The sequence below is a fragment of the Trematomus bernacchii genome, unplaced genomic scaffold, assembly GCF_902827165.1.
Source record: "Trematomus bernacchii unplaced genomic scaffold, fTreBer1.1, whole genome shotgun sequence".
NCBI lineage: Eukaryota > Metazoa > Chordata > Actinopteri > Perciformes > Nototheniidae > Trematomus > Trematomus bernacchii.
In genome coordinates, this window is record NW_022987720.1 from 13,985,178 (window position 1) to 14,000,558 (window position 15,381).

Below are 15,381 nucleotides of genomic sequence, written 5' to 3' on the forward strand. Positions count from 1 at the left end.
CCCTATTTATGAGTTTCATTTGTTAGCATTACCCTTGAAATGTAATTATATTCTGTATAAAAGTGCTGTAGGAATAAGTCTTTAACCCAGAAATGAGTTTTTGCACTTCTGGTTTCCTCAACTCAAACGCTCTTGTGTTTGGGATTCGCAAATGTTAAAGGTTTGATGTCTAAAAGAAGGTTTGTGTTTAACACAGGCTTAAGAAATGTTAAGATTTTGTTCTTTTAGATAATATATGTCCATAAATGCCCTTGTGAATGTTGAAGCTTTAAGGTGTCATACAAAAATGGTTTCTAAATTAGGCTACAGAGGCTGTGAGGGTCATCTAACATACTCAAACAGGCAAGGTTATCCACTTAGTGGTGATCAAGTAAAGTCATGCAACCTTTTTGTAGCTTGTTTATAGTTTTTGGTTATTACATTTACCTGTATTGAAGGAACCAGACCAATACTTTATCTCTGCAGCACTATATTTTGTTAGCTGGATTACATTTGCCTACCTACCCCTACCTATAACATTGCTTTATTAGATTCTCTGAAGGGTTTTTGTCTCCCTGCAGGTCCTCCAGAGGCTCATCAAATCTAGGGGGAAATCCCAGGCCAAACACCTAAATGTGCAGATGGTGGCAGCAGACAAGTTGGCCCAGTGCCCACCTGTGAGTATGCTTTGTGACCTGAGTAATAAAATAACACTTCCTATAATATAGATAGGAAAGGAACTGCAAAGTTTGGTGTATGTTGGTGCTATAAGGGGAAGATTTTAGAGTATGAGAAAAACTTGTTTTGTTAAAAGAGCCTTTTAAATGTATTTTACAATTCTACACATTCTGCGATACAGTACAGGTGAAAATAATAAATGTTTTCGATCCCAAATACTCTGCAAGAAGACATTATAGAAACAAAATAATTGAAAAATTGAAAAGTGCAAGAAGATTATGTTTTTGCCTGTATTGTCTCACCTTAATAGTAATTGTATTTCTGTGCAGGAATTGTTTGACATCATCCTGGACGAGAACCAGCTAGAGGACGCCTGCGAACATCTGGCTGACTACCTGGAGGCGTACTGGAAGGCGACACACCCCCCGAGCAGCAACCCCCCCAACCCTCTGCTGAACCGCACCATGGCCACAGCAGCTCTGGCCTCCTCCCCCGAGCCCGTCTCCAACCTGCAGGTACAGGTGCTCACCTCCCTGCGCAGAAATATGGATATGTGGCCTGACATGGACGGTCCTTTAGCCAATGAGAGGAAAGAGGAAGAACATGCTCTCTGAAGTCCAACATAGAGGGCAGGGGGGGGGGGGACTCTGGTACCTCAACCACAACCCAGCAGCCTGAAGGAAAAGTGCATTAAAACCCTGTCGATGCTGTATATAGAAACACATACACACTAGCACACCTGACACGTAAATGAGCCAAATTCACACACATGAACAGCTAGCTTTAAGAACACCCACAAGAGAGATTACATGTATGTTAGCAGGTCAGCGTTACCTTGCCAACGCTGTTTAAACTGTGAGAGCAAACCACACTGGACTTAAAGAGTAACTCAGCTCTGCCGTTGGGGGCCCCTCCATATTGCTGTAATGAAGAGTAAAAGGATATCTGCTGCCCCCCACCCTGCCCTCTTTAGCTCTGTGGCCTCCTCTCGCCGCCACTTTTTCTTCTCTGGGAGGCTGAATCCAGATTGCTGTCTTCCTCCGTGTTGCTATGGTACCGGCCCGAAAACAGCAAGTCATGTCCGCCTCTTCAGACAGAAACGCTTTGTTTCGTTGGAGGCCGTTGCTAACACTGTGTCCACTTTAATCTTTTTATAATCCAAATATTAATTTGGTGTGTCTCTACTCATAAGTTACGACTGGCTGCACATTCATTTATATGAGTTGCACATTGTCATAGATATTTGTGTCACCCGAGCAGCAGAATTTCAACAAATGGCTTAAAACATGTTTTATATTTAATTCTACCATTTTTATTGATGCTGTCTTAGAAGCATCAACAAAAAAGTCCAAAATAACATCCAGAAACCGTTGTTGTATTTTTTAAATTTACGTGAAATTGTTTCAGTCTTAACATCATGTGCTGCAGAGTTAAATTAATAACTATATAATAGTTATTTCTGCTTTATTTCTGCCATGAGGTCAATCTGCCAGAAGGTGGCACTGTCATGTTAGATATTCAGACTGCTTGTGTGTGTGTGTGTGTGTGTGCAAAGTGAAAACCAGGAATGTGTGAGTGTGTGATATAAATAGGTTGATGTCAGTCATGAACACTAACGCTTTCAGAACCACAGGTCCTTCAGCGGGAACATCACGTTCTGTGTTGAATGCTCTGCCTCCTGCTAACTAAAGCTGCAACAAATAGTGGATCGATAGAAAAAGAAATGCCAAATATTTGTACAACCTAACCTAAACACTTTTGCATGTAACTATGGCAGAAAATGCTGTTTTTCAGCCTCTCTAATAAAGAGTTGTTTTGCTTTTCTATGTTAAATGTTATATTCAATTAGTAGCTCTGGGTTTTGACAAAACAAGACATTTCAAAAATATAACCTTTGACCTTTGAGAAACTCAGACTGACCAATTGGTTAATAGATACATCCACAAAAATAATTTGCAGTTTAATCTATAATGAAATTAGTTGGTTTCAGTCTTAATGCTAAGCCTGCCTACTAACCACTGACAGTTTGGTCTTGCTCTGCTGTTTGTGTCTCTGCATGGTTGCTGTGTGGCATGTCTGGCTGCAGGGGCCGTACCTGGTGCATGGGGAGCAGAAGCGAGACGGGCCCCTGACAGAGTGTGGCGGGAGCGGCACCCTGCAAGACTATCAGACAGACCTGGGAGGAAAGCCTCAGCAGCAGCAGCAGCAGCAGCAGGCGTACCTGCGCTCTTCTCGGGGCCAGCTGCGGGGGGGCAGCGGCCGGGGGCTTTCCCGGCAGGACACCTTCGACTCTGAGACCCAGGGCAGCCGGGACTCCGCCTACACCGAGGCCGGCGACTCCTGCATGGACATTGAGACTGACCCCTATGAAGAGCCCGAGCCCTACCGAGGGGGAGGGGGCAGCCGCCTCCACCTGGCGCAGCATCACGGCAGGCAGGCATCCTGGGAAGACGAAGGTGCCGAACCGGACCAGGAGAACCTGAACCACCCTCCGATGCCGAGCCAGACGCAGCCACACGGACGCGCCAAGCTGAGGGAGCGCTACTGCCAGGAGCCTGTGGACACCGGGGCCAACATGAGCCGCAACAAGAACCAGGACGACTGGGGGAGGGACGTCTACATCCGCTGAGCATCACCACGCAGAGGGAAGGAAGCTACTGGACAGACTGAGAGATGGGGGAAGGGTGGGGAGGGTTTCAGGTATTGTGTGGGTTGGGGGCCATGCCAGTCAGGCTGACAAATAAATCTGTTTACATCCCAGTGCAATGTAAAGAGAAACAGATGCCATTCATCAACTTCTTGCAATTCAATTTATTTATGTTTAGAAAAAATTATATTGTTCTGTTTTTTGTTTCCTTACTGCATGAATATCATGTATTTCTATACTGACAGCACGAGGACAGTAATTGTGAATCTCTGATTGTGATCGATCTCTCCTTCAGTTGTAGTGTGTGACGGCCGGTAGAGCTGTAGTCTGTCCTGTCTGTCCTCTGCAGTCTTAAACAGGGTCTAATGTCACTGTCCCCACGTACAGCACAGTGTCAGGGTTTCTCTTTACCTTAATCTCACTCAGTGATTTTGGATTTCAGAAGTTACAAGTCCCTCAGCTCCACGTTCTTATCACCCAGACCTTAAAAAAGAAAGTTGGTGGAGAAGTTGCCATATTTTAACACAACAATTTATCGATGTTGCTATGTTCATGCTTGATAACAACAAAGAGTACACTCCAAAGATGTTTACTTCTTCTTCCCTGACCTGGTTCAGCCACTGCACCCGTCTGTCTGACCTAGTCCTCCCGTTTCTGTTTTCCTCTTCCCTGTGGGTCCCGAGAGCGCCTGCAGGATTCATTTTCTAACGTGGTGCAAATTCAAAGCAGCACTGCTATTGTAGTTGTGTGAATGAAGTGTCCTGCCTTAGTCACTCGCACCCTAAAACATCCTTATTTCAAGAAATCTCCAATCACAAGTGCCGGAATGTCTTGCCAAGCCATGTCCACCCCTGCCACGGTGGGATGTCTTAACTCTTGTTACTCTCATCCCATGTTTGTGTCTCTTCGTGTCTTGTGGCTTCTCTGCACCGTAGCTCATGCTGTGGCTCCAGCACGTTGCTCATGTCGTTACTTTTCCTTTGCACCAGCTTTGTCGTCTGTTTTTCAGGGCTAATGGTTATATATAAAAAAAGTGCTTGTGTGTGTGGTAAATCACTCCTGACTTCCACCCAAACAGCTAGCTTTTCTGATATTAAATACCACTTTCTTCTTACTCTTGATTTCTGACTGAAATAGTGTTGTTTTTTCCTGTGAACATTTGCTTTATTTTTATTTTAAATCTTCAGTTCTTGTGAGGTATTGAGATGAGTATCAAGTGGGGTGGGGGGGTAGGACCAGCTTTGGTCTTCACTCAGTTATCTATAATGGAGAGTCCATGAATGTCTTTGGTGGGCCGCTTGGGCCCGCCCGTCTTCAGTTGAATAAATAAATATTAAATAATGATCAGTAAATAATGTTATTGTTGCGTTATCGCAATTGTTAAAAATATGAACTAACATGTATCATTGGTGCCTGATTGTAGCTACATTTTGCTTTTTCTGCCTTTCATTTTTAATCTGTGGATAAATTCGTATTTTAATTAAAAATGTAATCAGAAAATGCAATTGTGTCACTTAATTGATACGGTGAGATGTGAAGACACACTTCACAGACGCACAACCTGCATGTGTATGTCAACATGTGTGTTTGAGTGATGTATTTTATGTCTTAGAGCTTATAGTTAGGGGAAGTCCATTCGATACAATTGATTAATATTTGTTTCTCTTCCTCGTAAACTGAAACTACATCTTCCTTATTTCATTCACATCATTATTAAAACCAAAGATGGGAATCAAATCATTCTATGTCTGATATAAATCCTAATTTCTCCATGCTCTTAGAACCAGTCAAAAATGCTTTTATTAACTGCAAAACTTAAACAAAAGCCACATTGTTTGATTCCTGAAAACACACAGAACCTTTAACAGAACATGACAAGAACAGAAAATGCTCTAAGATTGTTGTCACTTTATTGTTTTCACATTGATATACACTGAAACTGTTACCTCCTAAGCTCTCTGATTGCATCGATGACACCCGAGAAGTCTTCGGGTCGTGGAGGAAACGCTTTGAGAAAGCCACATAAGTCAAACGTTCTGCCGGTCCAGGATGTGGTTTTATTTTCTCATGTTCAGTGTTTTTGTCATGTTATCTGCAGTGGAGGAAATGTCACAAACACGGACACTGTTTCCATCTGATAACTAAACGTAAGTGTTATTTAACAACATGTGGAGGCTAGAGCCCAGTGTAAAAATACTATAAGACAGCTCAGTGGAAGAAGTATTTATATGTTTTTTCTTCAGTAAAAGTATCAATGTCACACTGTACAAACACTACAAGTAACGTGATTTTAGTGAAGAGAATAAAAACACAGCAAGTATTAAAAGTACTCATCATAAAGAATGACCCCTTTTAAAAATGTTTAATAATATATATTATATTGTGATCTCATATAGTATAAAATGTTCCATGTTTCTTCTGAAATATAATGAAGTAGGAGTATAAAGAAGCTTCAATTGAAATAGTTAAGTACAGTGGAGTTGCTTTCAAGTTTCATACTCATGAGCAAATCAAAATGTTCATTCAGTATTTATTTAGAGTATACAAACGGCAGAGTCGCACACTCACAGTACAATGACTCTTTGTGTACATTGAACATGTCTAACAAATAAACAAAAAAATAACAATATAAATGTAACAATCAAAATCAAAATGTATCAACTGAGGAAATAAACCAAAAACTAAAATGTTATTGTAATAGATTGTGTTTAAAATGTGGGTTAACCTCTTAGGTAGATAAGGAACTGTACAAGTTGAATGTCCTCACTGAACAAAAAAGGTATTCTGGGATTGTTTGGTATTTAATTTAAAGAAATGAAATGGCCACAAACACTTTAAGTTGTGCTAGCTATTACAATGTTTGGTTAGGGTATATTATTTTAGAGTGCAGTAGGTTAGTACTTGGAAAACACCTTCCCGAATGTTGGAAATCACGGGGATTTTCTTTAAATACCAGTTTTGCTTTCTGTTGCTTCATAATACAGACAGAGGAAGGAACCTAGTTTTCCTTCTACTCCATATATGGACAGTCCATGTGTGTCATTAGTTGCGTCATCAGTCCACTCCTGTCGTCGGTGTCTATGTTGCCTTCACGTGTTCCTGAATAAACTCTTACTTATGAGCTACAATGGTAAAGTAGGATTGTTGATACATTTTCTTTGAGTTTAAAAATATGAAACACCTTAAAGGCTATTAGTCAAATAAACCTGGAGGACTGGATCTACTGTATGGATGTTGTTGGAAAAAATATGTTTTAAATGTTCAGTAGCTACGAACCGGTGACGCTGTGATACTGTTGAAGAGACTTTAGAAACATATTTTTCATTCTAAACTGATAATAATTTACACTTAAAGCCTATTTAATGGTTTGAAATTATGTTGAGCTGTCATATAATTTAAAAGAGATGTGAGGTTTTAAATCTAAGCAACATGTGTATGTCACGCCTTGAAGCTAAGTGAGTAAAAAAAGAAACAACTACGCTATTTATAAAATAATATGTATTTATTTTATTTTCAATATCCTATATTTCATATACGACGTCTACATTAATCCTTATTTGATCATATAAAATATAATTAATTACATAGGCTGACCAACTGGTGTGAATACCACCTTTATTTTTAACCAAAATGTTGTATTGTTTCAATCAATATTTATTGCTTTATTTACTCTATCAGCTTTGGCTAGGTATAGCCTACAAAATAATCAAGTTGTAATGTAAAGCCAATAATATTTGTGGTAATTCAGACATTTCCAACGGCACATGAACGCACCATTACTATGCCCTTCGTCCGTGAGTCACATTTTTAAGAGGGTTTCTAGGCGCCACCCACTCACGCAATGGAGCAGTAGAAAGCGATATCACATAAAGGAATTCAGGTTAGTTTGCTAGTCAGCAGTTTACACTGAAGTGTGTCTCCATCAGGTCGGGTTTACTGGATCTTATTGTGTTCGTTGCTCACATCTCACACTTGTTGAATATGGGATTTATTCTGACCAAGATGCTGTCTGTCTTCGGTGACACAGGTAAGATAAAGTTCATTTCAAACGATATTTGGTGTCAAGTGTTGTTACTTTTAAAACGCTCTCCAATTGTTTAAGTATAGCATATCCTGAAATAATATGTTGAAAATTGACTAAATAACTATAAATAACTATTGTTTTCATGTTGCCTATCACAATAACACAATCATTGGTGGAAAGTCAGTACAGTAACGTTACCTTTTAATATACATGATTCAACTCTTAATTATGATGATGTGTTTTTATAGAAAAAGCTACCTTTGAGTCTATAAGGTAATTAAAATAAGCTACACTTTTACGGGTTGCAACATAACAGAGATATCTATATTAATACGATTTTCATAATTCATAATCCTATCCAATTTATTTAGGCCAAGATGTCGTTCAGCACTGGTCACTGGTTAACGTTTCTTCTCTTTTATCACTAAACATATGAATGTTCTTTTATTCAGAGTGACTTACAGTAAAAGTAACTCTGTCAGCAGTTGATACACAGCACATACCTGGTATTGTTGCCATGCAGTGATGTAACAACTTTACTTTGAATAACAGACGTCTGTCTGTCCTTTATCTTATCTGTGTGTACTTTTTCTCTTGTTTTGCTCTGAAATGAACTATGCAACTCAAGATTAGAAGTGTGTTCTAATGAGAATGAAAACATGTTTGCACTGGGTACATATAATCTACTTTTCTTCCCTCAGAGCACAAAGTAATCATTGTGGGTTTGGACAATGCTGGGAAGACAACCATCCTTTATCAGTTGTAAGTGATTTAGCACAATTTTTCGACTTAAATAGTGTCATATAACCATAATATATGCTGAATATCTGTATTTATAATGTGGTTTTTTTCTCTGCACAAACAGTCTGACAAAAGAAGCTGTGCACACATCACCAACCATCGGCAGCAATGTTGAGGAGATCACCGTACGTAAAACACACTTCTTGGTCTGGGATATCGGAGGACAGGACAACCTTCGAGCCAGCTGGTACTCGTACTACGGCAACACAGAGGTACGGATCACTTCCTGTCTACAGCAGCACAGATAAAGGCACTGAATCACAATTTACAGTAACAAATAAATCATAAAGGTCAGAAACATGACATGTTGCTGAGGCATTTATCCAACGTCCCCCCCCCCCCTAAAAACACATTGAATCTTGCTTTTGAACAAGAATTGATCATTGACTTGGTATGATATCAGATATCCAAGTCAGAAAAGGAAAGCATTTATTGGCTTGTGTTGATGTAGCTTTTGCCCATTAACCTATATTTTTTTATTTAATTTGGGGATAAACCCCTTAATGCCTCATCTTATTTCTAACGGTGGCCCTTAAATAATGAAAATATTTAAAACCAGTCAACAACATAACACAATACACATAAGCGTTCTCCTGCAATGTAGAACACAATAATAAAAAAACATTTGTCAAAGTACAGAAAAAGTTACTTATCACCATTACATAATCACCTATAATATATTACATATGTCTGCAGAAGGTTTCTTGTTCCCCCCTCCTGATAATACAAGCTCTGATAATATGAGGTTTATGTGACTGTGTTGCTTAAATCTGATTTAATAACTTCTCTTTCAGATTGTCATTCTGGTTGTGGACAGCACCGACCGTGAACGTCTCACACTCACCAAAGAGGAACTGCACCAAATGCTTGCACATGAGGTACAAATCAAGCTGTGTTGACAGATGTTTGTTATTTCATGAGTAACAATCATTATGGTCCAGATGTTACCACAAATCAGTCTTTACATTAGATTAGATTACAGCAGCACAGAGGTGCAGAGGTACTTTTGGTTCTGCATTCAACATGTTAACTAGTACAAAAAGTCTTGACATCATATTATATGTTGTAAAGTACTACTTATGCAGAATGGCTATTAGAGTCAGGATAATGTATGTTACTGGATTGGATAATATGGATGCATTTTAATGTTCTCATTTTTATTTAAGGTTTTATTTCTTTGCTAATTTGGCTCTTTTATTATCATTTTCCTTTTAGTTTGTTATTTTTGTTCCTTGATGCCTAGTTTTTTTCCTTTATTAATTTAGTCAGATATATTTTTAATGATGTGTTCAATGATATTCTAATTTAAAACAAAGGTTGAATGATATGTGGGTCTAATTTAAATTATTTTACATGCGGCTTGTGAATTTCCAACCACTGATGATCACATGTTATCTTATCTTAATGTATAATGCTACATCCTAATTCATTTTTGTATTACTTATTTGCATTGACAATCTCAATCCACAAGGAAACTTAGACAATCAATGTTATGTGGCAGAGCAGGAAGTTTGAAATGCAGTTAATTATCATAAAGCAGAAAGGAGCAGGAACTTAAATAACTATAACTAACGTATACAAGTACCTCAAATTGTACTGAAGTACATTCCGTGACAGCAGCAGGGTTAATACTTGACGTAAAACCCTTTTGTTATTCTGTCTAGATGTCAGAGATACCCACCTGCTTTTACAGTAACTAATTAAAGCCGTGACACAACGTGATGAGGAAGTTTTGGCTCAGACTTTGTGAGTCAGCGTGTTGACATGTGTCTGAATTTTCCGCTGACGTTTATGTTCTCTGTTCTCAAAAGTTGACGTTGGGTCATATTTGGAGTTTCCATTGGAAACACTTCAGCTCTTTAGATACAAATACAGAAAGCAACATTGGTAACCCTTCTGCTTTTTTTTTTAGGAACTACAAAATGCAGCTCTTCTTATTTTGGCCAACAAACAGGACGTGAAGGGCTCGATGACGGCAGCAGAGATCTCGCAGTGCCTCACACTCGACTCCATCTCATCACACCCCTGGCATGTTCAAGCCTGCTGCGCCCTCACAGGGGAAGGGTGAGTCTGCCTAACGTACCTCACACTTTCTCCTCCTTTCTGCTTTCATTGTTCCTGGAAATGCTTTTCTCAGGAATAACCCATTGGAATGTAACTTTTCAAGAACACAGAATAATAAGACAGTAAGACATTGTAAAACTGAGACTTGTAAAAATGTATAAATATTGAAATAAATGTAGAAGTTGCAGAGAAAAAAACAGTTAACAAAATAAACACAGCAGAAAAAAGTGATGACACAAATGGAACATACATGCAAACAAACACAAATTGTATATCAATTGTTTACAGATAGATTATTTCAAACATAAAAAAGCTTGCTTAGCTAGAGTTAGTCTGAACAACAACATGTGTTTAGAAACATTTCATTCTGTATTAAATATTTCCGTCACTCAAAATGCTTTCTTTCTCTCCGTTCTCTCCCAGTCTACCTGCCAGTCTGGACTGGATGAAGTCTCGGGTTGTTGCAAACTAGAAGAACGCACTCCAATGGATGAAACGTCCTCAATCTGAGCCAACATAGAAAGGCCCTGCAGAGGCCTCAGTATCTGTATATTGACTGTTTTTGGGGCAAAGTCCTCTGAACACGGCATCTGTGATAGAGCCTGCTGCGCCGCGCCACACCTTTACAACCAAGGCTTGAGGGTGGAGGAGCAAAGGAGAACCCTGGGTGATCCTAGAGTCGGTTAATGTTCACCATTATCTATAAATGTGTACTGTTTTTGTACTGTTAAAGAAGTGCTTGGATATATTTTAATATCCATCTTGAGGCAATAAAAGGCAGATTTATTTATGGAACACATTTAAGACACAAAGCAATTCAAAGTGCTTTACATAAAACTTCAAAGCATTAAGACAAAGTGCATAAGAAACATACCACAAAATACATTTCAATACAATTAAAAGCCGTCATTAAAGGGCCAAGAGGATACAAAATAAAACAAACTAAAAACAGGAACAGAATACAACTGTAAATGTAACAGTGCAGTGTGAAGTTATCACATTGAACAAAAGGCAGCGAAACACAGCACAGTCTCCAGGCTTGATCTAAAGACCTCAGGGTTAAAGCGGTCCCAGATATTTGGTCCATAAATCTTCATTGCTGAACTCCAAGTTGTTCTCAGTTGTGGTGACGTAGATGAGAACTACTAGGGAGTGTTAATGTCCTAAAGGGACCCACATAGAGAGGCTCCCTGACCAGATATATCACATTCCTCGTTTCTGTCACAATGGGCTTCTTTCATTTCACTGGGGTTATTTTTAAAAGTATAATCATTAAAGTATCAATAATGTATTCATTACTGGAACTAAACAAGTTTTACCAAATATGTGACAACCTACACAGAGGTTGTAGTCCGGTTTATCCCATATTTTAATGTCATCAAGCTAATCCAGTGCCCTTTTATTCCTCTCGTGCCAACACATTAAGCCTTAAGTGAGACAACCATGATCTCATCTTGACCTTTGATTCTCGTCACCAATTACTTTCTCTGTTAGTTAACATGAACTACTCCTTTTTCAACCTAAATAGTACCTACACTAGTTACAAAACAGCTGCCTAGTATTAAGCCTCTTCCAATGGAAGACTTTTACACAATAACTGTGGTGAAACTTTACAGCACATACCGTACCTCCTGTGGCCAAAGAAAGCCTGCAATATTAGGATACAAGTCTGCCCCTAATGTATACATTGTTATCAAACGCCATTGAACAACAGAAGTATTTTGTCAAGACATAAACATGTTTAGTAAATTATTTCAAGAAAACAAAGCTCTTGAACTGTATATTACAGCAAATTCCTGAATAGGAAAATGAGCTGGCTGCTAAGTACTATGAGTCGTATTTTTCAAGTATGTATACTGTATTGTGTAATTGCCTTTTTTGAATAAACAGTATTACAAATATGCAGTGGATGTGTTTTCTATCTTGCAGCTGTGATACTAGACTCTGGTCTACTGTAGCATATAAGCTCTATTATATATATCCTTTATTTAAGTAAAAAGTCTCATTGAGATAACAATCTCTTTTTCAAGAGCGACCTGGCCAAGAAGGGCAGGATGAACAAAGTTACAACAGATAAAACACAGACAATACAGGCAGACGAATACAGTGGTCGTAAAACACAAATTAAATGGCACATTAGCCAGTCGATATGCAATTAAAAGAAACTATTATAAATCATTAAAAACTGGCAAAATGTAAAACAACTTCAATTATGGGATATACGAGATCACATCGACCAATGGATTCTTGTTCTCTGTCCTTTAGATGGACTTAAACTCCCCCATAGTGATCAAATCTGAGAGTTTCAACTCCTTCTGTATATTATTCCATGCAGAAGGGGCAGCATATTTAAAAGCTTTTTTACCCAGTTCTGTTCTCACTTTAGGAACCAACATCTGAATAAAATCTTGGGAGCGCAGGCCATATAGACTTTGTTTTTTACACATATAAGAGGGAACCAGCCCAAGCAGAGATTTATATAAAACCCAACAAATGGGAAAGTCTGCGTGAAGACAAAGATGGCCAATTAGCAGCAGCATACAAAGTGCAGTGGTGTACACGATATCCACATCCAGTAACAAAACGTAATGCACAATGGTACACAATATCCAAGCTCTTTAGGCACTGGTCAGAGGCATTCATGTAAAGCAGATCACCATAATCCAAAACCGGTAAAAACGTTGCAGAGATCAAATATTTCCTTGTCTGAAAGGAGACACAGGATTTTTCTCTGTTAAAGAAACAGAATTTAATGTTTTGCTTTGAAACAACATTTTCAGTTTGTGACTTGAAAGATAAGTTCTGATCAATAATAAAACCTAGATATTTGTATGTAGTGACTCTTTCAATGTCAGTCCCTTGAGCAGTACAAATCTTGGGGAGAATAGAAGTTAACTTTATGCCATTTGAGAATATCATGAGTTTGGATTTGTCTGCATTTAATACTAACTTGTGTTGAGATAAATGGGATTGAATAACATCAAAGGCAGACTGGAGGAAATCAAGACTTTGCTTTATAGAAGAGGATGAACAATAAATAACAGTATCATCTGCATATTATTTTTGTTTGTGCTACACAACTATAGGTAATCTTAAAGAATGAATAATTAGTCTTTAAGAAATGGTAGCCTTTTTTCTTTCGAAAGTAGATGAGGAGAAAAAAAAATTGACAAAAGAGGGGGCATCCGGATTTGAACCGGGGACCTCTTGATCTGCAGTCAAATGCTCTACCACTGAGCTATACCCCCTTGTGCTCAGTAGATGTGGTGTGTTTGTTATTTAAACACTATTGACATCTGAAATAAATATGACTCCGTATAAATCGTGATCGTTCATATTATGTTTACTTTAACGAACTGATTTGTATTGACATTCGTGTCGTAGTCTTTAAATTGTATTTGTTAAAGGTACAAACCTGTCTGACCACATGGGGGAGAACTGAGCCAAGATTTGTGGCGATGTTCCGAGATGCTGACTTCTTGTCGGAGATCAAAGAATCCACCAAATTGAACGACAAATACGTCGTTTGGTATGTAGCCTATCTATGGAGGACAAAGCACAATAGAAGTGTTTCCTGCTCAGATGCCATCGGAATGACGTAATTGACTGTCCCGTCCACAACGTAGTAATTTCACAGAAAACAATAAATACCTTTTAATGAGACAACGCTATGATTAAGGTTTAGTCAGGTTGAGAAACTAAATGGACTTGGTTATGCTTAGTTACAGATCGTATTTCGGGTTAAATAGGTATTTAGGAAGGGTAAACAGTGGATTGAGTAAATTACACCTTGAGTAATTCAGACTTTTCGTTTGAATGATTACAATTAGGCCTAGTCTTAATAGTCAAGATAGGGTAACCCTACATGATGTTCTAAACATGAACAACATTTGCAACTAAAAGGTCGGTAGCCTACAAAACAACTTGTTGACTAAGAAAGTGGTCAAAACCAATCTAGCCTAGCCTATATGTTGACACAAAATAATCAAAGGCTAACTAAACATTCAAACTAGTGCTGTCATGTAAAAAGTAGGCTACATTTAAATAAATTAAGTAACTAGAAGCTTTCCTGCTGTAGAATACATAAGTACAATTGTGCAGTACTTGTAGGTAGGCTACTTGAACATAAGGTCTAATTTAGTATTTCAATGTTAAGCTACTTTGTAAGCCAACTTTTACTAGGCCTACATCTCAGAGGTAGATAATGAACGTTTTGCTTCACTCCACTTGGGAATTTAAATTACTAGTAAGTCTACTGCAGATTAAATACACATTTTAAATATATGTTAATATAGATTAAGCAGCCCAGCAATTGGCTATATAAAAACAAAAATTAAATCCACCATTACCAGCAGTGCAGTAATCAGTTTATGTCATTCAAATCACTGTCTGCAACCTTTTTTCAAGAACTTGAAACAAAGTAGTATTGCATGTTAACACACAGTTTTACAGTGGTTGAACAACAAATCCTAACGCATAAAGGCTTAAGTTACCACATGGAAAGGGTGATCTGACTGCAAGAAAATGTAGGATAATCTTAATGTAGCATAGAGTTCAAACTGATAGTGACATATTTTAGGTGGGCCTAAATAGACCGCCATCTACTGCAGGTAATACAATCACAATCTCAGAGTGATACATTATTATCTGTTTTTCCACATTTTGGCTTTTATTTGGATTATCCCTATCAGCACATGAACGAACAAGTGATGCTATGCTGAGTAAGTAAATCTAAATTGAAAGTTATTCCAACCTCTGTGTATTTCTTTGTTTGTTTAAAGCCATGACCTAATAAAAATGACACCTGCTGCTGCACATTGTACACTGTGCGTATGATATTATGAGATTAGGCACTGATGGACTTTCCAGCTGTGAATCCAATAAACAGTCAGCTGCCATTTTCTTTGCCAAGGACTCTGTATTTGCTCTCGAAACAGATACAAATTATGAAAGCTGTGGTTGAGTGGTGCAACAGCGCTTGTAACATACATGCCATTTTAAACTAAATGTACTTTACTTCTGGAAATTAAACTGCAGCAAAGAGACGTTTCTGTTCATTTTGGTCACAGAATATTGTTGTTAAAGTCAAGACAATGTATTAAGGAGTCATTTACAGACTTGACATGGAATGTATAATATTATAACTAGCATTTTTGTTTTGTTGTGTATCATGATGATAACCATGTCT

At 38.2% G+C, this 15,381-nt stretch overlaps 2 protein-coding genes and 1 non-coding gene across 8 annotated transcripts in view; 2 read left to right on the plus strand and 1 right to left on the minus strand.

Annotated features, from left to right (window-relative positions):
• The window catches only part of cacnb1 (calcium channel, voltage-dependent, beta 1 subunit), a 34,557-nt gene extending 29,536 nt beyond the window's left edge, over positions 1–5,021 (plus strand). For 4 of the 6 annotated variants that reach the window (XM_034143768.1, XM_034143769.1, XM_034143770.1 and 1 more), the window contains 3 exons: positions 561–656; positions 987–1,172; positions 2,744–5,021. In XM_034143768.1, the coding sequence (XP_033999659.1) occupies positions 561–656; positions 987–1,172; positions 2,744–3,286 (825 nt within the window). In that variant the 3' untranslated portion in view covers positions 3,287–5,021. Of the gene's footprint in view, positions 1–560; positions 657–986; positions 2,689–2,743 lie in introns of those variants that run through there. The other 2 variants (XM_034143771.1, XM_034143773.1) reach the window with 2 other exon arrangements.
• A 2,141-nt stretch (positions 5,022–7,162) lies between these two features.
• arl5c (ADP-ribosylation factor-like 5C) lies at positions 7,163–12,094 on the plus strand. The gene is made up of 6 exons (XM_034143774.1): positions 7,163–7,331; positions 8,030–8,090; positions 8,194–8,341; positions 8,924–9,007; positions 10,042–10,193; positions 10,617–12,094. Exons 1-6 carry the CDS (start codon positions 7,286–7,288, stop codon positions 10,663–10,665), a joined length of 540 nt encoding a protein of 179 aa, XP_033999665.1. The 5' UTR covers positions 7,163–7,285; the 3' UTR covers positions 10,666–12,094.
• A 1,275-nt stretch (positions 12,095–13,369) lies between these two features.
• On the minus strand, positions 13,370–13,441 carry trnac-gca. The gene has a single exon. It is a non-coding gene; the product is annotated as a tRNA-Cys (tRNA).
• Positions 13,442–15,381: the final 1,940 nt, after the last annotated feature.